At 38.7% G+C, this 24,506-nt stretch overlaps 1 protein-coding gene across 7 annotated transcripts in view; it reads left to right on the top strand.

Moving 5' to 3' along the window:
* The window catches only part of DACH1 (dachshund family transcription factor 1), a 372,863-nt gene that overhangs the window by 246,757 nt on the left and 101,600 nt on the right, over positions 1-24,506 (top strand). For 2 of the 7 annotated variants that reach the window (XM_056555493.1, XM_056555492.1), the window contains exons 4-7: positions 5,279-5,482; positions 8,382-8,554; positions 18,515-18,680; positions 22,679-22,813. In XM_056555493.1, coding sequence (XP_056411468.1) covers positions 5,279-5,482; positions 8,382-8,554; positions 18,515-18,680; positions 22,679-22,813 — 678 coding nt within the window. The remainder of the gene's footprint in view (positions 1-5,278; positions 5,483-8,381; positions 8,555-18,514; positions 18,681-22,678; positions 22,814-24,506) is intronic. The other 5 variants (XM_056555495.1, XM_056555497.1, XM_056555494.1 and 2 more) reach the window with 5 other exon arrangements.

The raw sequence follows: 24,506 nt of genomic DNA, 5'->3' as shown, positions 1-24,506 counted from the left end.
AAGTAATTGTACTGCACTCCTTACATTGAGATAAGTTATACTAGTGCTTTGCACAACACTCATTTTTACAATAGGCCTTAAATGGGCACTGTCATTAAAATTATTTGTTTGCATATGAAACAGCAGGTAAAATAAATTAGATTTGTAATTTACTTTCATGGCCTTTTATGTCACTTTCTGGCCACTAGGAGTCTCCCTTCTGGTCCAGACCGCATTCCGTCTGCTCAAAAGCACAGACTTTGGTCTCCTGAATAGTACTCGCTCACCCTGCTTCATACACAGGCAGAAAGTGAGTGCTATTCATTGCCGATGGCCAGACCGCACTTTCTGAGTTTGGTCTCCTGCCAGAACATCAAAGTCTGTGCTTTTGAGCAGACTGAATATAGTCTGGACCAAAATCGAGACCCCTAGTGGCCAGATTTATAAAGCCATGAAAGTGACATAAGAAGTCATTTTTTACAGGGAGTAAATTACAAATCTTATTTATTTTACTTGCTGTATCATATGCAAAAAATCCCTCTATTTTTTCTCTCACGCAGTTTGATAAATCTGGGCCCGTGTCTTAACTGGATGGGATGCAGAAAAGGATCATCGGAGAAATTAAGGGTTTGGGTGGCTTATAGTATCAACGCACATTACGAAATTTGGGGTTATTTAGTTTGGAAAAATAGACGTCTTAGGGGCATTTAGATCACAATGTACAAATATATAAATGGACAGTACAGAGATTTTTATCGACATCTTTTTATAACTTAGCTGGTAACCATGCCAAGGAACATCTTCTATGTCTAAAGGGCATAGGACTTTTTATAACTTAGCTGGTAACCATGACAAGGAACATCTTCTATGTCTAAAGGGCATAGGACTTTTTATAACTTAGCTGGTAACCTTGACAAGGAACATCTTCTGTGTCTAAAGGAAAGAAGGTTTCACGATCATCACAGTTGGTGATTCTTTACTGTAAGAGCAGTGTGAAATTGTGGTGACTGACTCAATAAACAAGTTTGAAGAGGCCTTGGAAGTTTTTATTGAAAATATAATATTACAGGTTATGGATCCTAGATTTCTGGAGACAGTGCATTGATCCAGGGTTTTCTCACTGCCATATCTGGAGTCGGAAGGATTTTTGTCCCTTGTTTGGAGCAATTGGCATCAGCCTTCATAAGGGTTTTGTTTTGCTTTCCTCTGAATCAATACAGTAGGGTTATAGGTTGAACTTGATGATTTCTGGTCCTTTTTTATCCTTATGAACTATGTAACTGTACTATCAAATTTCTTTACAGCTTTATGTGCGTAAAGGAGCAGTGTTAGTGCCAAAACGTGCAGTTGCCAGCTGTATTATAAATCTAACACCCTACTCTAAAGACCAAGATGGGAGATTACTCCAATCCTGAATTTTAAGGATTGAGATACTAGTTAGACCCAGATAGGCAGAAGAAGAATGTACACTCTGTCACCATATCGGTGCCCCCATGGGCCATAACAGCCCCTGTGCCTGCCACATCTATGCGCCTATGATTTTATTAACAGAAAATAATCAAACCAGAAAATCACCTATTTCCTCCCAAAGTCTATTATTGGGAATAAAAATTAAGAAAACTGAACATACTTGAAATTTCCCTATCTATAACAACCCAAACCCAAACTACAAAAAGTAAAAAAAAAAAAAGAAAAGAAAACGGGAAAAAAATAATATATATATATATATATATATATATATATATATATATATATAACATAAGTAAAATTAAAAAGGTACAGTGTAAAATATACAGAAAGACAATATACAAAAGGCCAGCGCGGTGGGAAGAAGTAAGCAGAGAGCTCGTCTCCTTGACTTTGTTCCCCATAATCATAGCTTATTGTTATTAGGTAGCCTCTGAGGTTTCATGCTGGCCTTGATTTGGGGAACATGAAGCACCTCACAAATTCCACCTGAGGGGGTTAAAGTTAATCCACCCAGGATCCCTTGCAATTTGTAAGATTATGTTCCTCATCACCACCCTGCAAGTTCTCTCAGCAGGATGTAAGGGGCTGTTTATTTCAGGTTCAAATCTATACAAAAAAAAAACTGAACGACAACACAATCCCTCCTTGAGTAGTCCATTAGAATACAGACGTTCATAAAGACACCCTGTATTCTACCGATTGTGTCCTACTGAGGCCATGCAGAGTTATCCCCAAACAAGAGAGAACGGTTTCACTGCCACATCCTTTTCTGTGATGTGCCATGTCATTCCAGAAGGATATCTTCCTCTTGGTCAGCCGTGCTAATGATAGCCACCTACAAGCTAGAAGAAACAGCCTGCCCATATAAACAAGGTGCAAATTTGTTTGGCCTTTAATACATTCTGCTTTCAACTGGTTAATTCTATTTCAGAATTTATTCTTTTGTAGATCTCTAAGCTTTCTTATGGAAATGAAGCTTTTTAGAAGATTTGTACTCATTTTCAAACACTGTTACATTCATTCAAGTATGCCATTATACAGAGGCAGCTGGCTTTTATCTAGTGATATTTACTTCAAAAAGCTAAGTTAAATGGTATCATAGATTAATTCTTAGGGCACCGGAAGAACCTTTTTTTTTTTTTTTTTAGAACAGAAAGAGATTTTGTAATTACTTAGGCTACAGCAATAAAATCGCTGAACATGTGTACTGTAAGTTTCATCATATCATGTGCCACAACACAAAGCAGCAATAAAAAAAAAACAAGTTATAAAAATCAAACATGGGAACATGACATCCTTGTCACAAATATGCATTACAGCTTTCCAGTAATTTACAGCTCTACATAACATGCTTTCTTGAGTACTATTTTTTTCATTCAGGAAGCAATGAAACTTCAAAAAGGGCATTATCCTCTGCAATTTCTTACATAAATCAAACTGGAAATAAGACACATTTTACAATTCAATTTAAGATCCCACTGAGACAATAATGTTGCAAGCTGTGCATTTTGCAAAGTAATATAGTAATGTCTAGTTTGCATTTTTGAAAAACCAAATTAATCACACTTTATTGAATATGTTCAAGCAAACCTAAAATCATTTATTATTAAAAATCTGTTGCAACAAATATAAACTATATTTTATACATAAAGGACAAACTCATTTATTCATTAGGATAAAATGCTCAGAGGTTGCATTTTAGAAGAACATGGAATGACAATGTGAATGTATATTATATGCAAATCTGCATATGTAGTACAGACAATAAAATGTAACAATTAGCATACTTTTCAAGCACTTCTTTTTTTAGATTTAAAGGACCAGGTCATAAAAAAACAAATAACATGCAAACTAAGTATTTTATTGTACCCTTGAAAGTATGTTATAAAAAATCTTCAAATGGATGACTGCATTTAATAGGAGGATACTATGGTGTGGACATATTTTCCCTTACATGTCCCCCAAGTTTATACCTATTAACAAAATAAGCAAGCCATGAGCTCTGCAGATACATAGATACCTATGATATAGGCCATTTTAGACAGCCATATATGTGATCATATTCATGTTTTTATTGGTTTAGTTGGATATCCACATTGTGATCTAGAGTAGAGGGAAATACTAACACAAAGGGACACAAAGCTAAAATTGTTTTACAAGAGTCAATATTTTGCAGCTACTTCCCAAATTCACATTCCTGTCCATCCTCTGAACGGGGAATTGCAGCACAGTCTTATTCTCTTGATTAAAGCTGTTCTGTAGTTGTATGCACAGCAGGTGAAGGGGAGCATGGCTATACAGGGAACAAAAAAAAAAACTTCAAAAATGGTGGCCCTTTATTCAGGTGATTGTCAGGTTCCAGAAGTTACCCCCCCCCCCCCCCCCACTGATCATAAAGTGGCAGTACATAATTATTTTGTCACTTCTTCTGATAAAAACATTCTTATGATAGAAATACTGTATGTGTTTATGTTGGGGTGCTATGCAGATGTTATAAAACATACAATGCAGATGTTGTGTGACTTGTCACCTTGTGGTATCTATTCCATGGGCCTGTATTTAAACTTAGTAGGGTTTAAACAAGACACATGTCCATCAAGTTCATTTTTCATAGTTAATTTAACTAAATGTATTTGGCTGCACAAAGTACAAATTTAGGTCTAGTAGAGCTGTTCTAGGCAAAGCATCTCATGTCCAAAGCTTCACGATCACTTTGTTAGACATCTTTGTTTATATAGTGTTTTTATTAGTAAACATAGGTACATAGCTATCAAGTGAAAATATGTTCAGGTTCCTTGTTTACCAGCATGGTCTTGTGTTATCTTCTTGAATATTTAGTCTCAACAAATGAAAAAAATGAAAAAGTTTAAGCCAACACAGTTCTCAGTTAAAAGAAAAACTACTTAATTTGGCAAAACTCCTTTAAAAAGTTTAAGGGGTACTCCAGGATAGTGAATAAGATGTTAGATCGCTGGAATCCAGCTGCTGGGGACCCTCGCGATCTCTCCTGCAGCACCTTCATTTTTCAGCTGCACAGAGCGAGGATCACTGTGGCTGATGACGGGCGGTGCAGTGGATGGAGTATCGTGACGTCATGATACTCTGTCCCCTGCACCGCCCGTCATCAGCCATAGAGCGATCCTCGCTCTGTGCAGCTGAAAAATGGGGGTGCTGCAGGAGAGATCTCGGGGGTCCCCAGCAGTGGGATCCCCGCGATCTAACATCTTATCCCCTATCCTTTTGATAGGGGATAAGATGTTTAGCACCAGAGTCATTCTTTAATGTCCTATAGAAACACAACTTTTAAGATATACCAATAAAAAAATGATGATGCTGGAGAAGCATAATCACTGTGGACTAAGCCTACATGTTACGGACAATGTCCTTATGCATAAAAAAGATATGTTTTTAACACAGGACTGTGCTGGCTTGAACTTTTGTATTTTTTTATTTGCTGTGGGAGGATAATCCCCAGCTGAAGTCATATTCTCCTTTTTTTTTTTTCTTCAATTTAGTTTCTACATTGCTTTTCTTTCTTTGCCAATGTACACATAGACATAATAGCATTTAGGATTTGATGTCGTCAATAGACCCAATCTCATGAGGATCGAACATGGAATGTATAATTCTGTCCAGAAATAAATATACATTTAATGATGACGATACATTAAGAAAACAAGAATAAAAAAACATAATGTATCAAGAGAGACACCTAGTCTCCTTCTCTCCATTGATTGAATGTAATAAAGCAAATATGTTGATTCCATGATCTTGTTAATGGATATTTAAAACATCCTCAAATCAATTCAATGTATATTCATTTCTACAGGGAGCAGTGATGGTTCTTGGGAGAAAGAAAAACTTCAGTCTCTCCCTACCCAAGGATCACAAGCCTCTGTTAACCATGCCACCTTGCCTGGACAGCATAACCTTCCAGTTAATCATCCTCTCAACTCTCTACAACAGAATCACCTTCTGCCAAATGGTACGACATGCTGCCATTCATCCCTCATAAGGCAACAAATTTTATCAGGTGCTTTTACTAGAACCTTAAGAAAAATAGTTATTTATTTATTTATTTATTTTTTTTCAGTTTATAAGTGTTTCATATGTATGGAATTGATGTTCTGAACCTATTGTGCTCTAAGTCTTGGGCAAAGTCATTAAGAGCTACGACACTTGATATATGCTTTATATGCTGTGCTTTTGGAGATATAGGCAGTAATAAATAGGGGTATAGTCATTGAAAGATCACTCCCCTCTGCTCTCTCTATGCGTTTCAAGGGCATGTGATATGATTGGTTGACTGGTTGACTACTGATCAGCTTGACATTTCGATTGCTTAGGTTGAGTGTTGATGGCCAACAATGGCTGTACCTGTATAACTTTTATATTATAGAAAAAGTTTATTATGAGAAATAGTGATGGTGCAATTCCTTGTAATAAATTTGGTACTCGCAGCCTCCTAAGAATGCTCACACTATTGCATATCACTTCCAGTCTTGGACATAGATTAAGAAGTGCAGAACTTCTCGGTTTTACATAAGTCATACAAATGTCATCTAAACTCATTGCAACAACAGGAGACACATACTGATCTTTTCTGCATATAAGGGGAAATGTGCCAATGTTTTGTTTAGGTTTTGTTGAAAAATATGCAAAAACTTTTGAGCATTCGCTTATTTGCATTTTTTTTTTCGCACAAGCTTGAGAAACGCCTACCTATGACTGTCACTTTTTAGTGGTGAAATAAATAAATATTTAAATCTCTCTATATATTTTGGGGTTAAAATATTTGTTAAGAGGCTTGATGACTTTTTTTTTCAGTTTGTTACTGACATTCAACAATTTACATAAAGATTTATCTTACATTAAGGGGGTATAATTAAAATATGTCTTAAAGAAAAGCTGTCTTAATTGCCTATAGCAACCAAACAGAGCTGAGCTTTTATTTTACCAGAACTCATGAAAATATGAAAGCTGAGCTGTGATTGGTTGCTTTTGGCAGCTTAAACAGTTTTTATTTTTGACGGTTTGACAGAGGGGGGCAGGAGAGCTTTTTATGCCCGCTCCCGCCTCCATTGCACAAAGGACGGCATTAGCAACAAACTCTAAAAGCAGCACCGATCAGAGTAAGTTATATCTCATTGCACTTGCACTATTACCCCGAGACATATTTTGGTGGGAATTTTCTGCAGCTGATTTTGCTACCTATTGACTTCAGTGAATCGGAAAATATGCAGCAAAATATGGCACATGTGACCCTGCAAAAAAAAATGATTGTGCAAAACAGAAAATCCAGAGTGTAAATATATTGAATTATTTTAATGTTAAATGTTTGTCTTTATTTTTTAAAATATAAAATTACTTTCTCTTGATCAACCGCTTTGGGATTTTTACAAGAGAAAAATGTAATGTACATAATAATAATAATAATGATATTTATATATATAGCTTAGAACTTTACAATTTTGAGGATACAAATAAAGACATATATTAGGCAATACAATGTTATACACTTAATTTGCAAATAAGAGTGAGGGCTATTGCTTCTAGTATATTTATAGGAAAACACAAGATTTTCACAATGCTTTTAGAATGGCTCTGTTGGGTGGCAAATCCACATCCATATCAATTGTTGTTTTCAGCTTTAAAAATAAAATAATACCCTTTTTACTTCACCTGTAGATGTATAGGTTTGAGGGCTCCCCCGATGCTACCTCTACCATATAGCTATGATGGTGGGCACTTTATGGAATGTGTTATTTAGACTTAAATGTAAAACAAAAAAGAAATAGATACCACGTGATATATATATATATATATATATATATATATATATATATATATATATATATATATATAAAATAAGTTTGTACACACCTTCTCATTCAGAGTTTTTTTTATTTTCATGACTATGAAAATTGTAGATTCACATTGAAGGCATTACAACTATGAATTAACACATGTGGAATTATATACATAACAAAAAAGTGTGAAACAACCTACCTTTTAGTTCTTCAAAGTAGCCACCTTTTGCTTTGATTACTGCTTTGCACACTCTTGGCATTCTCTTGTTGAGATTCAAGAGATAGTCACCTGAAAGAGTTTTCACTTCACAGGTGTGCTGGTGTGGAGGAGGAGGTGTGATGGTGTGGGAGTGCTTTGCTGGTGACACTGTTGGGGATTTATTCAAAATTGAAGGCATACTGAACCAGCATGGCTACCACAGCATCTTGCAGCGGCATGCTATTCCATCCGGTTTGCGTTTAGTTGGACCATCATTTATTTTTCAACAGGACAATGACCCCAAACACACCTCCAGGCTGTGTAAGGGCTATTTGACCAAGAAAGAGAGTGATGGGGTGCTGCGCCAGATGACCTGGCCTCCACAGTCACCGGACCTGAACCCAGTCGAGATGGTTTGACGTGAGCTGGACCGCAGAGTGAAGGCAAAAAGGGACAACAAGTGCTAAGCATCTCTGGGAACTCCTTCAAGACTGTTGGAAGACCATTTCAGGTGACTACCTCTTGAAGCTCATCAAGAGAATGCCAAGAGTGTGCAAAGCAGTAATCAAAGCAAAAGGTGGCTAGAAGCTAGAATATTGCATATTTTCACACTTTTTTGTTATGTATATAATTACACATGTGTTAATTCAATATATATATATATATATATATATATATATATATATATATATATATATATATACTGTGTGTGTATGTGGATGTAGCTCCATGAAACAGCCTATAGATTTGGCACTTTTTGAGTCCACAGATACATTTGTTATAAGCATCAGGAGATTCCCAATGTATACAGCAAATGTATTCCACAAGAATTATGTGAAAGGAGCCTAAGGAGCACAGTCACATTACATTTGACAGACTTTATACATTGTAATTTAAAGACTTTCTTTGATCTGCATTTATAGGTCTGGAACTTCCTTTTATGATGATGCCCCATCCACTAATTCCTGTAAGCCTACCTCCAGCCTCTGTTACCATGGCTATGAGCCAGATGAACCACCTCAGTACCATTGCAAATATGGCTGCAGCTGCACAAGTACAAAGTCCTCCATCCAGGGTTGAAACATCTGTAATAAAGGTAATTTTGTAATGGCCTGTATAATGTGTATACAGAGTGTATACAGAGATGATACTATACAGTATATTCATGTCTTTAGTTATGTACACCCCAATTTTTTTATTTCTTTACAGTTGTAAATCCTTGTTGTTGTGCAATATCTGCCATCATTATGCCGATGGCTGTAGAGCACATGTTACCATACAGACCCTAGACATCTGGTAGTAATAAAAACTCACAAATCAAACGTGAATCATTGGTGACTGTTCAGACTTCTAATAGTTTGATGGCAATGCAGACCTAGTGTCTGCTCTCATACACACTAACATGTCTGGAAACTATGTGAAACCTAAAATATTAGTGCGTGTGCAAACACTTTATGTTTATTCCTCTACATTGTAAATGTATGAAATTAACATTCTTGTATACAGTGGAATGTAAAAATATTTAACCCCAAAAATTCTATAGATTTGTTAAAGTTTCAGGATTTGCACTTACAGAAAATGTCAAACTTAAAATTAAATATTTTGACAGAAGATCAATAAAAGCCCTGCAAGGTATTTGTTAAATATCACTGTTTATTTTACTTACTTGTACCTTTGTGTCTTCTGTAGTTCTATAGTCTGTACCTTGATCATACCATATGTTTTAAAAAAAACTAAAAACAAAAGCTGTGTATATCATAACCTCTTATGGGCGCAGGGCATACCTGTACACCCTGTGCCCAGTCCCGGTCTATAACGCAGGGTCACACAGTGACCCCCCGTCATAGCAGTTCTGTCCCTGCAGCTAATGAAAGCCAGGACCCTGGGTTAATAGCGTGCGGCACCGATCGTTGTTCCACACGCTATTAACCCTTTAGACGCAGTGATCAAAGATGCAAAGTTGAAAAAATTGCATCCCAGCAGATCAGTCGGGCTGTTCGGGAACACCGTGGTGAAACTGCGGTGTCCAGATCAGCTAGAACACAGCAGGAGGGTCCCTTATCTGCCTCCGGTGCATCCGTTTGAGGTCCAGGCAGGAGGTCAAGCCCCGATACCACATGAAGTTCCATGCCGATGATCAGTTTCAGGAATCAATGTAATATAGAGGGGGCTATAACATAGCAAAAAATAAGTTGAAAAAAGTTACTAATGATGAATTAACCCCTTCCCTTATAAAAGGGTAAGACATTGCGCTCTGTCCGCATGTGCTGGGACGCACCTGCATACAAATCCCAGACCGTCACTTACCACGGTCCACTGCCACCTACTCCACTGCCTTTCAGCTCCGGCGCATGTGTCCCCGTCTCCTAGGACGCGCACACCAGAGCTCTGAAATTTAAAGTGCCAGTACGCCGATAATTATGTGCAACACCTGACACTATTTTATACATCCCTGCACCTCCTACTCTTCCCTGCTAGATCTTCAGTGCCATTTGCCTGAGATTAAGCATTCCCTTTGTCTGTTTGCCTAGCCCGTGTTCTGACCCTTCCGCTACGTTATTTGACTATGCACCTTTGCCGCCTGCCTTGACCTTCTGCTAAGTCCAACTTCGTCTCTGCCTCCTCCTACTGTAATTCGCCCGGCCCAGCTACTTGTGTGGTCGAGTCGTATCAGGGGTAGTGAACTGGGTGTCGCCTGCCACAGCAAGACCATCCTGCCTTGTGGCAGGCTTTGGTGGAGACCAGCGGCACCTTAGACTCAACTCCCCGATACGGCCCGTGTCATCAGCCACACAGGTTAGTGGATCCACATCCAGCATTATTACAGCAAGATCCGGCCATTGATCCTCTACCCGAGAACCCGGATCTCGCCACCATCATGGCTCTCTAGTCACAGCAGTTAGCTCAGCAGGCACAGCAGCTAAACCAATTGTCCGCCATGATGCAGCAGTTGCTTTCTGCCCAGCAACAACTGCAGCAGCCACAGCCTCCTCCTGCTCCAGTATTGCCTCCTGTTCCTGCAGTTACCACAGGATCCAAGCTCTGTCTGTCCCTTCCCAAGAAGTATGAGGGGGATCCTAAGTTCTGTAATGTTTTTGCTCCATGCACATCAAGCTAATGGCCTAACAGTTCCCTACGGAACAAGCAAAGGTGGCCTTTGGCCTCAGTCTCTCAACAGGAAGGGCCCTGGCCTGGGCCACCCCATTATGGGATCGCAGTGACCCACTCACAGCCAGTCTTCAGGCTTTCGTGGGTGAATTCCGAAGTGTATTTGAAGAACCTGCTTGTGCTTCTTCCGCTAAATCGGTCATGCTGAGTCATTCCCAGGGCAACTCCTCTGTGGGCGAGTATGCCATCCGTTTCCATACTCTAGCTTCAGAGTTGTCTTGGAATAATGAAGCTCTTTGTGCCACATTCAAAAGGGGACTTTCTAGCCATATTAAGGATGTCCTTGCTGCCTGGGAATTGCCTTCTACTCTGTCTGATCTCACACAGTTGGCCTCTCGGATTGATATCCGTTTCTCTGAACGACGTGAGGAACAACGTCAGGAAAGGGAGTCTGCACTACCTCGGCACTTTCCTCGCCTGACACCAGTCTCCCAGCAACCTCCGCAACCTTCAATGTTGCCTCCCGAAGTAGAGGCTATGCAGGTGGATCGGTCTCGCCTGACTGCAGGAAAGAACTTGCAGACAAGCTGGGAATCTTTGCCTCTACTGCGCCAGTGCAGATCATTTCCTCAGAGATTGTCCACAGTCACAGGGAAATGCTTGTACCTAGGGTTTGTGGGAGAGGCTTCCCTAGGTGTGAATACCTCCTCTCCACGCTTGAATTTGACAGTCCAACTTTCTCTACCCACCAAAGAGATTATTTCCGTTCTTGCCTTCCTGGACTCTGGTTCCGTGGGAAATTTTATTGATGCCTCCTTAGTACATAGGTATCATCTGCTGGTGTTTCGTCTGTTGAAGCCCTTGTACATCTTTACGGTCAACTGAGAAAATCTGGACTATACTGTGCTATTCTTCACAGTACCGCTATCTATGCAGGTTGGACTCTTGCATAAGGAGAACTTGTCATTCTATGTACATCCTCATTGTACCTCCCTTCCCCTGCTGGGCCTTCCTTGGTTGCAACTCCATGCCCCGCAGCTGGATTGGAAAACTGGAGAAGTTCTCCGTTGGGGACCTTATTGCAATGGTCACTGTATTCATAAACGTCCGTTTAAGCTGGTGCCTCCACCTACTCCTCTGGCCGGTTTGCCTTTGTTTCTTCAGGACTATGCTGATGTCTTCAGTGAGAAACAAGCTGAAGTTTTGCTTCCTCATCGTCCCTACGATTGTCCTATAGAATTAATGCCCAGGACCACTCCTCCTCAGGGAACAATTTACCCTTTGTCTATTCCTGAAACTCAGGCCATGTCTAAATATATTCGAGAAAATCTTCAAAAAGGCTTTATCAGGAAGTCATCTTCCCCTGCTGGAGCCGGATTCTTCTTGTAGAGAAAAAAGACGGTTCTTTGCAACCTTGCATTGACTATCGCGGCCTGAATAAAATCACTGTCAGGAACTGCTACCCACTTCCCTTGATCTCGGAATTATTTGATCGTCTGCGTGGAACGAGGATTTTCTCCAAACTTGATTATGGAGGTGCCTATAACTTGATTCGCATAAGAGAAGGTGACGAATGGAAGACTGCGTTTAATACTCAGGATGGACATTTTGAGTATCTTGTGATGCTGTTCGGACTCTGTAATGCTCCAGCAGTCTTCCAGGAGTTTCTCAATTACATCTTTTGTGACTTCTTATACACCTGTGTCGTGGTCTATTTGGAGGATATTCTCATCTACTCGCCCAATCTTCAGACTCATCGTTCTCTCATCCGCCAGGTCTTACAAGGTCTCTGAGACAATCATCTTCATGTTAAACTTAAAAAGTGTATTTTTGAAAATAACAGTCTTCCTTTTCTAGATTACATCGTTACTAGTCAAGGTCTACAGATGGATCCTAACAAGTTGTCTGCTGTACTGGACTGACCCCTACCTACGGCTTCAAAGCTATTCAGCGCTTTCTAGGTTTTGCCAAGTACTATCGGCAATTTATTCCTCATTACTCCACCTTGGTAGCGCCCATTGTCTCTCTCACCAAGAAGACTTCTAATCCCAAGGTCCGGGACTTCAGAGGCTGAAGATACTTTTAAACAGTTAAAGACCACCTTCGCTTCTGCTCCGATCCTGTCTTGACCTGATTCAGGCAAGCCTTTTCTTTTGGAGGTGGATGCTTCTTCAGTTGGAGCAGGTGGTGTCCTAACACAAAAGTCCTCTAAGGGAAGAATTCTAACCTGTTTTTTTTTTCTCTAAAACCTTCTCTCTCGCGGAGAAAAAACTATACCATTGGAGACCGTGAACTCTTGGCTATAAAGCTGGCTTTGGAAGAATGGCGTCATCTCTTGGAGGGCTCTGTACATCCTGTTACTATATATTCTGACCACAAAAACTTGCTCTATCTTCAGACAGCCCATTGACTCAAAACACGACAGACCCAATGGTCTCTGTTCTTTTTCAGATTTGACTTCTACATCCACTTCCGTTCTGCAGAGAAGAATTTATAAGCTGACATTCTTTCCAGGTCTTCTGATGTGCATGACCGAGAATCTCCTCCTCAGCATATTATTTCTCCTGAGCATCTCATCTCTTCAGCGCCAGCAACTCTTCAGCACTAGTGTTGGGTGCGAATATTTGCATTTCAAATTTTTATCGCAAATATCACAAATTCTCGAATATAGCGCATATATATTTGCTATATAATCGAAATTGCAAATATAAATTTTTTTCTGCATATTTGCATATGTGAATATTCGCACAATCCTTCTTTTCACTTGTGGGCCAATTAGAATGATGCAAATACACTTTTCAAAGGTTATCAACAACATCCCTAGCAACCAATAGTAAAGTTGCCCACCACCTCACTGTTTTCTTCCTCGAATATGCGAATATAACAAATACGCGAAATTCGCGAATATAGGACAAATATTCGTGAAATATCGCGAATTCGAATACGGGCAATGCCGCTCATCACTATTCAGCACCTGCCTCCTGGAAAGACTTACATATCTCCCCATTTAAGACTATGAGTCTTGAAATGGGGCCATGCCTCTCTTCTGGCTGGTCATTCTGGAACTCCTAAGTCCCTACAGCTCATCTCCAGACAGTATTGGTGGCCTAGTTTAAAACAGGATGTCATTGATTATGTATGTTCCTGTTCAGGCTGTGCCTAGGATAAACCTGCAGGTCTTCTACAGTCCCAGAGCTCCCCTGGACCGATATTTCTATGGACTTCTTTACTGAACTTCCATCTTTCCGTGGCAATACAGTTGTCTGGGTGGTAGTAGATCGATTTTCTAAAATGGCTCATTTTGTGCCGGTGCCTGGACTTCCATCTGCAATACAGCTTGCTAAACTTTTCCTTTGCCACATCTTCCGTTTACATGGTTTGCCCTCACATATTGTATCCGACCGTGGAGTCCAGTTCATCTCTAAGTTCTGGCGGACTCTCTGCTCACGTCTCTAATTCAAGCTGGATTTTTCATTAGCCTACCACCCTCAATCTAATGGACAGGTTGAGAGGGTGAATCAGGTCTTAGAAGACTATCTTCGTCATTTCATCTCTACTCGTCAAGACGACTCGGTCGATTTACTTTCTTGGGCAGAGTTCTCGTACAATCATAAAGATTCTAAATCCACTGGAACTTCTCCTTTCTTCATAGTTTACGGACTTCATCCTCGTCTTCCTCTTCCTTTATCCTCTTCCTCAGGAGTTCCTGTGGTTGATGAGGAAGTGCGGAATTTTACCACCATCTGGTAGAAGACACGTTGCTCTCTTTTTCCTGTATATAAGAGACAGGCGGGCTCAGCATCATATAGGAAGGGGTGCTATTAAGCGTACCAAACAACAATTGCTACACCAGAGAAGAAAAAGAAATACGCAATATAATGCCCACCCACAGTTGCTATAATCCAAAAGATGTTATCTTTATTGCACATAAGTATTACAAAACGCAGACAATACAAGTAAAACCAATTAAGAAAGGCCCAAATGGCCACTACACAAACAAGGGGGGACCCCCTAAAAAAAGGGGGAACCCCACCCAGGGCACCTGCCTCCACAAATAAATAGGTTGTGAGCCTATCATGTAACAAAAATGTTAAATCAATACAGTCCTATCCCCACAACACTGATAATATATATACAACCTGAATATCCTTCATAAATAGCACAGGGGATTAGCAGTGGAGGACAATAGATGGAGGAGTAGTACGGCAGGTGCCCCCCTAAAGAACCCACGCGCTCCGTTGCCCGTCAGCAAATTCCTGGGTTGCCCTGGGCTTGGGATCACCCTTTTTTTAGGGGGTCCCCCCTTGTTTGTGCAGTGGCCATTTGGGCCTTTTTTAATTGGTTTTAATTGTATGGTCTGCGTTTTGTAATACTTATGTGCAATAAAGATAAAATTTTTTGGATTATAGCAACTGTGGGTGTGCATTATATTGCGTATTTCTTTTTCTTCTCTGGTGTAGCTCTCTTTTTCATGCCACATGTTGTATGAAGTCTCAAGCAGTCAAGAAAAGACGTTCTCCTCCCAAGTTTTCTCCTGGTGATAAAGTTTGGTTGTTGTCCAAATATATCCCCTTCAAGGTACCCTGTTATAAACTGGACCCTTGCTATCTGGGTCCCTATAAAATCAAGAAAAATGTAAACCCCATGGCCTATTCTCTCCATCTGCCGTCCTCTCTCCGGATCCCAAATTCCTTACATGTCTCTCTCTTGAAACCTTTCATCCACAACCACTTTTCTAAAAAAAGACATCTCACCTACTCCCATCTCTGGTACCTCTGATGTTTTGGACTCCAAGTTTATCAGAGAAAAATGCTTTTTTTTCTTGTGGATTGGGAAGGATTCGGTCCAGAGGAGAGACCTTGGGAGCCAGTGGAAAATATCCTGGACCGTGACCTTCTCAGTAAATTTCTGAACCGCAAAAGGAGAGCAAGACTAAAGGGGGGGTTTCTGTAACACGTTGCGCTCCGGCCGCATGCACTGGCCGTGAGTGCATTGTCTCGCTCTCCCCTGCTGCCTGCGGGGCTGGGATTCACATTGCGGGACATGCCCTCATGCGAATCCCAGCTCGTCATTTACCACAGTCCTCTGCTGCCTCCTCCACTGCCTCTTAGCTCCGGTGCGCGTGTCCCCATCTCCTTGGGCGCGCACACCAGAACTCTGAAATTTAAAGGGCGAGTACGCCCATAATTATGTGCAACACATGACACTATTCTATAAGTCCCTGCACCTCCCACTCTTCCCTGCCAGATCTTCAGTGCCATTTGCCTGAGATTAAGCGTTCCCTTTGTCTGTTTGACTAGCCCGTGTTCTGATCCTTCCGCTGTGTTATTTGTCTACACACCTTTGCCGCCTGCCTCGACATTCTGCTAAGTCTGACTTCGTCTCTGCCTCATCCTACTATACTTTGCCTCGCCCAGCTACTAGTGTGGTTGAGTCGTATCGGGGGTAGCGACCTGGGTGTCGCCTGCCGCAGTAAGCCCATCCTGCCTTGCGGCAGGCTCTGGTGAAGTCCAGCAGCACCTTAGAATCCGCTCCCCGATACGGCCCGTTTCATCAGCCACACAGGTTAGTGGATCCACGTCCAGGGTCATTACAAAAAGTAAGAATCACCACCCCCTTTTCCCATAAAAAAAAAAAATAAATAAATAAACTGTGTAAATAAAAATAAACATGTGGTATCGCCGTGTGTGGAAATGTCTGAACTATAAAAATATATAGTTAGTTAAACCGCACGGTCAATGGCGTACACGCAAAAAAGTCCCAAAGTCCAAAATAATGTATTTGTGGTTACTTTTTATAGCACAAAGAAATGAATAAAAAGCGGCCAAAAAGTCAAAAACAAAAATAGTACCGATAAAAACTTGAGATTGCGGTGCAAGCGTACACGGAAAAAAAAAGTAATAGGCGTCAGAAAATGACAATTTTAAACGTATTCTATTTCATGCATGTAGTTATAATTTGTTTTATAGAGGTAAGACAAAATCAAGCCTATATAAGTAGGGTATCATTTTGACTGTATGGACCTACAGAATAAAGATAATGTGTCATTTTTACCGAAAAAATGCACTGCGTAGAAACGGAAGCCCCCAAACTTACATAATGGCATTTTTTTTCTTCAATTTTGTCTCACAATGAATTTTTTTTTTCCCCTTGGATTTTTTGGTAAAATTACTCATTTCGCTGCAAAGTAGAATTGGTGGCACAAAAAATATGGAACTTTAGGTGCATTGAAAGGGTTATGATTTTTAAAAGGTAAGGAGGAAAAACTAAAGTGCAAAAGAGGAAAAACCCTGCGTCCTTAAGGTGTTAAAACACAACTGTCATGTATATTGTACCCCCAGACTAATATCATGATATTATAGATGATAACAATTGCAAGTAAGTGATGTGCTGGGACCACTGTGTGATTGATACACAGGTCCCCAGCGCAAAGCGGCTCTGATTTTTATTATTTTGCTTTCACAAGAGACAGAGAGCTCGCTCACTCCCTGCTTCTAGCACTGCACAGGAGCGCGGAGCGGGTGGCAGACAACAGGAGTAAGTGCTTTCTCTCTGTTGGCTCCCTGCCTCTAGTGAAAGCAGAAGCAGCACGTTTCCGGCACCCAGAGAAGAAAGAAGAGAAAGACGAGAACTGCATATTACAAAGGTGCACATATTACGTAAAGCCTCAGTAGATTCCCACCGGCCCACACATCATAAAAATCAGGGCTGCTTGCGATAGAGACCTGTGTGTCTATCACACAGCGGCCCCAGCGCTCACTTACAGGGGATAGGCATGCCGGGGAAGGGGCAGTCTAATGAAGTGTGATTAACAGCAGCCAAAGGTATGGCTGCATTGCAATTGTTATTATCAATACTATCATTGTATTACTCTGCGGGGTAAAATATCCATGACAGTTGCACTTTATAGTAAGGTTCAAAAACATTGTGTGAACATAGTCTAAAAAGAGTTTGACTCTCCTTTTGTCTTTAAATGCCTTGTTTCTAGTATTGCATGCCATGCTTTAAATATACATTCTATTTATTGAAGTTTACTCTTTAAAACATTTGAACTGGACTTATCCTTTAAGATGTTTTTTATAATTCCTTTTTTCTATATGGTTAAGACACCACTTGAAGAGACTTTTGAATAGACATAAATGCATTGTAAAGATTTGAGTAAGATTTCTACACGAAAAGATGAATAAATAAAAAGGTTACTGTTATTGTCAGAATAGAAAATATTATTCAGATTATAGCGATTATAAATAGCTTTAAAATGATACTAAGAAAGTAGTACCTTAGGTCAACCTGTCTGAAATTACATTTTGAGAACTATACATGGTTTTTATGGGTTGTATTATGTCGCTGCCTTGGCCTCATGCTGAGAGATTTTTTGAATCTGCCCTTTCTGAAATGAGATGAGCATTAGATGTCCTTTTGTAATAGAATGTTTAGATATATGAGATAGGTGAATGGCAGAGGAGCTGTAACAGCCTGGGATAGCCAAGCTTGACAGCCATGAATCACTCTGTGTATGATTGCCATGACCTGTACATGCTGAAGACATAGAGGGGATATTTCCATGCATTTTACAATGTTTTATTTTGTTGCAATTGAAAGGATTACGCCAAATATAACTCCATATATTTTATGACCTTATTAGCCATAAAAATCGAAAAATCTACAAAATGGCATCATAAAACACTGTGGTCTATTCTTTCAGCAGCAAACCTACAGATAAATATTGAATTTATTTAAAATCCAGCATAAAACACATGATTTGCATAATGAGTTCAAGCAAATTCTGGGAAATCTGTATTGCCACTATGTGTTTTAATGTTTAAGCAGGTAGAAGGTAAACTATTCTTTAACAGAATTAGGATCTTTGTATTAATGACACCGATAAGTACAATGTTCTGTGTTGGTAGTATAAAATATATACATTTTCTACTTATGTATCATTTAGGAACGGGTTCCAGATAGTCCATCCCCTGCACCTTCGCTAGAAGATGGCCGAAGACCGGGTAGCCACCCTTCATCTCACAGAAGCAGTAGCGTTTCTAGTTCTCCAGCACGGACTGAAAGTTCATCGGATAGAATTCGTATGTCATATACTTCTATACATTTCCAAAGTAAACAAGCAATCTTATTCATTTTACATTTGTTGCTACAAAGAGCAGCTTGTAAATCACAAATGAACAGTGAATATGGTGCAACAAAGGAATCGTATAAATCACTAATATGCAGGAAATTGTTCTCTACCATCACTGTGCATGACTTGTGCTATCTTCCATCTGTCTCATACTTCTTGCTAACAATATTTTGTAAGTTAACAAGAAAAAGGGATGGAAAAAAGGGAGTATGGCTACATGTTACTTAATCTTTAACCTTAGGGACACATAGGTTTCCATGGATGCTGTAGATGCATTGTTTATTATTTAGTATTCATTTTTGCGCAATAACTATGGCTGCAAAGATGAGTGACAGAGTATTTTACATTTTTTATATACCTATTAATAATGACACAATATTACATGTGTTTTATTATATTCTAAATTTGATATTGCTTCTACTATACATATATACTGTATGTATATCCATACACACAAACATTTTGTAAAAAAAATACGAGGCTGTTAAAGGGGTACACTGAACTCATCAGATCACAGAATAGGGGATAAATGTCTGAAAATGGGTGGTCCAACCACTGGGACCCCCTTTAATCCCGTGTACAGGGTCCCGGCTGCTCACCCGTCCTCAGTGCACTCCGGCCCCTCCTTCCTGGATGAGAGCAAGGGTTGGCACCCCTTAGCCAATCACTGTGTGTGTTTGTGTGTACTCCATTTATAGTGTTTATAATATTAGCTTATATCTGGTTTAGCAACATAAATTCTTTTATATATAGACATGTCATAACCCGGCATTCTTCCTGTTAGATAGAATGAGTATTTGTTCTTCCATAGTTGCTGTGATCTAAATGTGCAGCCATGAACCTGTTTTCAATGAATATGTTTGGTTGTGTAACATTTTTTTTTAATCATTCTATGAGTTTTACAGATTATATATGTTGTGTTTTTAATGCTTCAGTACATACTTTTTGATATGTGCTAATGTGGCCCTATAACCATTCATATTGTTGCTGGCATGCATGTTTTATATGTTTTAGAATATATGAGCAGAAAAAAATACAGTTACTTTGATTCATACCTAGTATTTATTATCTATTTGTCAAAACTTATTTATGCTCCTTTGGTTTTCCTTTATCTGTTGCGGACACTACAGTGCCCAATTGTATTAGTAAATAAAAGTAACTTGAGTAAACTCATACCAATAAGTTACCTACTTCTGAGTTTTCCATGAAGGATGAAAAGGGCTTTTGTAATATAGATCTATTTATAGTATTGCACTGTATGAAAATGAGCAACTCTCTGGTCCTCCATGTGTCTTCTCTGTTTAAAAATTGATTGTGGTTATTTATATCCCCCAGTGGCAATCCAATATGGTGGTGGTCATTGATGCACAGTCTACACTGTATCCTAGAACTGCTTACTGCTGCCTCTGAACACGTGTAATCACTGCTCTCAGGTTTCCTTTAGTCTGTTGCTAAAGGACTGTGCTTACCCAGTAGAGATGAATATGAGCATGGAGGGTAGTTATGGGGAATTGGGGAGAGAGCCGTACTATGCTGGCAGTGCACACAGCCTGCCTAGTCCTCAAGAGTAAACTAAGGAAGTACATGGAGCACATGTAAGCTCATATTATTAAATATCAAATGGTGCATTAGGTTTATGTCCTATAGAGTATATATTATTTAGTATACTTTTAACTGGTCATCGCATTTAAGCATCAGTTATTGCAACCAATTGTTTCCCTGCAAGGCATTTGTATTACTGTTGGGAAACTATGTAAAATAGCAGCGTTCATCAGCTCACCCCAAATATGCAATGAGTCCGTGCTCGGATCGGTGTAAACCGACACCAGTAGAGATAGATGTGAAAAGGATGAATCCAGCGCAGACCTCATGCGATTCAATACTTTATTAAAGCCTCGGCAGGTTCAGGATAATAGTGATGTGTTTCAGCCAGGTAACCTAGCCTTACTTATACTACTAAAAACAGAGACCTACTGGTCTTATATAGGTGGAAAACCAATCATGACAAGCAGATACACCTGGACATGCCAGGATCACTTTCCAAAGGTAACCACCTACCAAGATCAGCATCTCATAGCTCAGTTACTGATTCAAATACATACAAAAATAGTATTACATCAAAAAGCCATATTACATTTAAACATAATATCACAAATGGAACACAATAGGACATTCAGCAAACACATTGCCCAGTGATTATATAATCCCATGGCAATGTAACTATGATATATGTTCATTGGAGGGAGAATAATAGTATATATAACAATAGTGGGGGCCATTACTATATAGATATAAATACAATTGTCACAATATTATAAAGATAGAAAATCTATTGATATCAGTGAACATGGTATACTGTGTAGCACCCTCCAAAAAACAAGGAAACATGGAAAAACATGCATATTGAATTACCAAATTACAAATATAATATATATATATATATATATATATATATATATATATATATATATATATATATCACATATAAATGCACATCAGTAGTGTAATATGACATCCAGTCTTCTATTAAGTCCCCTCGGAAAACGGGTGCCAAGCTCAATTATCCAAAAGACTTCTCGGTCCAATATTTTCTGCTTGTAATTGCTGCCCCTGGTCGGTGGGGTAACCCTCTCAATGCCCTGTAGAGACATAGTTGAATAGCAGCCTTCATGTTTTTGTGCACGGTGTTGTGTAAACATAGAAGTTTTATGTGAACAGAAATGTGGAATGTTCGATAGGTGTTTTAATTTATTAGTGGTGCAACCCACATATTGTAATTTGCATTCCCTGCAGAAATAAAGAAAAATCACGTTAGAAGTATTACAATTGATTTCATGTTTTTGCCAGTACTGTTTCTTAGCACTGGACATCTTCTTTATGAATGAATTAATAGCAGTAATTTCCATCTTGATACTCTAATTTTAGCTTAGCCTCCCATATTGTGGAGTTATAAAAAGTGAATACAGACAGTCTTTGGACTTTGCTCTGCATTGTTTTGTCACTTTATTTAAGACTCATTTTCAAAGGTTGGCCCTTCTTCAAAGTTTTCTCTTTCCATGGGTATTGGCTCTATTACAGAGAGGTCCTAGAAGTTTAGAAGCCACTTTGTAGAGCTTTACAGATATGTTTTTCTTAGTTATTCTGGGATTTCCTTTCATTTGTGCACAGACACTTAATGGTTACTGCAATCTTATTCTTTCAGCTCAGTATATAAGGAGGTGTAGATTAGATTGAACCAGTTTTGTAGTTAGGTCTGACTTCAAACACTAAAACCACTTATCAATTAAATTTTGTCCATTGTTGGATTAACTAAGAGGTCAGTGGCATTGGGCGATGTAGATCTTCGATAACACTATTCTTTAAACTATTTTCTATTTGGTAACTGATATTTTTTTTTTTGATGTTTTTTTGATTGTAAATCTTTTTAAAGTGTATTTTCTGTACCTGATTGTGGTGATAGATATCTTGCTCAAGCTTTTGACAGCATTTTGACAGCATATGCTTTACAGAGACCACATGTTTTAGGCATGTTCTTTGACCTATGCAGAAGTCACTTTGTAGGAAAGAGGAAAAGTTGAGCTCTGACCATCACCTAGTGTGAATGGAACAAACCTGTGTTAACTATATTAGATATATAGATGTCACATTTAATTGTTATTTTGCCTGTGATGATAAAACTAAGTAATTACATGAAAAATAAAAAAATATAAAAAAATACCAACAATCTTTAAAAATATGTTTAACATAAAAACTTGATTTAAAAAATTGCATTTACTGATTTTATATTACTTTTAAATAACGATGTTTATCACTTTAAAGCTGCAATGGGGTTACTCAGGTTTCTTTTTTCTAATATTATATATAATATCTTCTTTAAAGGTCAGAAATTCAAATAGAGAGCAACAACAATAAACATACTTTTTTTTATATAAAATGTTTTCATGTTTTCTCTAATAGGTTATTTCTATTTTTCTTCAGCTATCCATCAAAATGGCCTCTCCATGAATCAGATGTTGATGGGTTTGTCTCCAAACATTATACCTGGGCCAAAAGAAGGAGATCTGGCTGGCCATGAAGCAGGGCATGAGGCAAAAAGGATACATATGGAGAAAGGTTGGTATTAATGTAACGATAATTAGAAAACATTTCCTCTTAAATAGTTGTTGTCATTTCAAACAATCTTTCTACATGAAATAGCCTTTGTGATCTGTAACATCTTTGTAAATGCTTTCCTTTACCAAAAATGACTCCTTACCCCCCCCCCCCCCCCAACAAACAACTCTAAGATTTTCTTGGAATGCTTCGTTAAATATATATTTGACATACTATAGCTAGATAGATAGACAAAAACAAAACACATAACTGACTTATATATTTTAAATTCAAATTAACACTGCAGGTCATTTCATAAAATTTGCAGTTCACTGCCTGTAGAATGGATCCCTTATTTGTTTAATAGTTCACCAGCCCTAAATCCAGGATCACACAAGGTGATACAACTATGTGGGTTTTCCATCCTGGTGTTCTTTCAAACCATCAGGTCCCATTTTCTAATGGTCAGCACTACTGGTGATCCCAGCTTTGTACTCCACAGTTACTGTAAAAATGGCACAGCCAGCCTCTATTCCTTTTTATAGAACATTGGCATTGTACATGCTAACATTGCATGTTATTATGCATTTGGAATTAGAGTAAGAACAAAAAAAAACATCTAGCAATGGTCAATACTATTTTGAAATTTACTACCATATTAGTTATAGATGCACAGACTGGCTTGATCATTTTTTACATTTACAAAACAGAAACCTGAATGCACTGGCAGTAAGACCAGTCTTCAATATAAAGTCTACACAAGTACTTCTAAAATATATATCCTTTTTAAAAGACGAAATTGCACTTTCAAATACAATTATTTTTGTTCAAATACCTAAAATAAAAAATATAAAAGTATCAAAGTGTGGTCTTCTTCCCTATAATGCAATCCATGCTTGCCCCTGATTATCTCGGTAAAAGGCTTCTTGAAGTGAGAGCAATATCTTTCCTATTGTACAGTTCCATTAATGGTTTCCAAACTCAAATGTTTCGGAGATAGCGCCCCTCATTCTCCACTCGGCTATTAAAGCAAGTGTCATCTGTTACAGTTGTAGAATATTAAACGGGTACAATTGTTTTAACTATTGTGAAAATGACAGATGAAGCTGCAAACCAAAACTACCTTTCATGGGATTTTAAACACTATTTTCCTCCATATGCCATCCCAATTATTATTTAGATATTACATTCCTAATGTACTGCTAAGGTTGATTAGAATTCAAGCCTCTCAAAAGCATGCACCAAAGGTCTTGGGCTGTGGAAAACATTTTTATAAAATAATCCATTAATGCAGAGGAGTGCAACTAAATTAGTTAGCAATTTGCTGAGCATGAATTAATGAACAGAGCTTCTCCCAGCTCCCAGAGTTGTAATTTTCATAATAACCTCAGACCTTTATTTGGCAGGTTGTTTAGTTTTTTCGTTTGAAGGTTTTCATTAGTCTAATGAGGACTGTGCAAGGGCGAGCAGTCAGCACAATTTACATGGGGAAGCTATCATAATAAATGAAGCAATTTGAATAACATGCAAGGGGTTTATGCAACAAGATAAGAAGAGATTGCAAAGCGAGATTTAGAGGTAACCAATACATTAGACCAACTAATAACTGAAGTAATCCCAATAAAAGGCTTAAATGAAAGGAATAAAATTAATGATATATACAAAAACGGTAATGATATTATACATGATGCATTAGATTAATAAAATAAAAATG

Source organism: Hyla sarda, chromosome 2 (assembly GCF_029499605.1).
Source record: "Hyla sarda isolate aHylSar1 chromosome 2, aHylSar1.hap1, whole genome shotgun sequence".
In the NCBI taxonomy this organism is placed as follows: domain Eukaryota; kingdom Metazoa; phylum Chordata; class Amphibia; order Anura; family Hylidae; genus Hyla; species Hyla sarda.
This window is presented reverse-complemented; position numbering and strand designations above follow the sequence as displayed.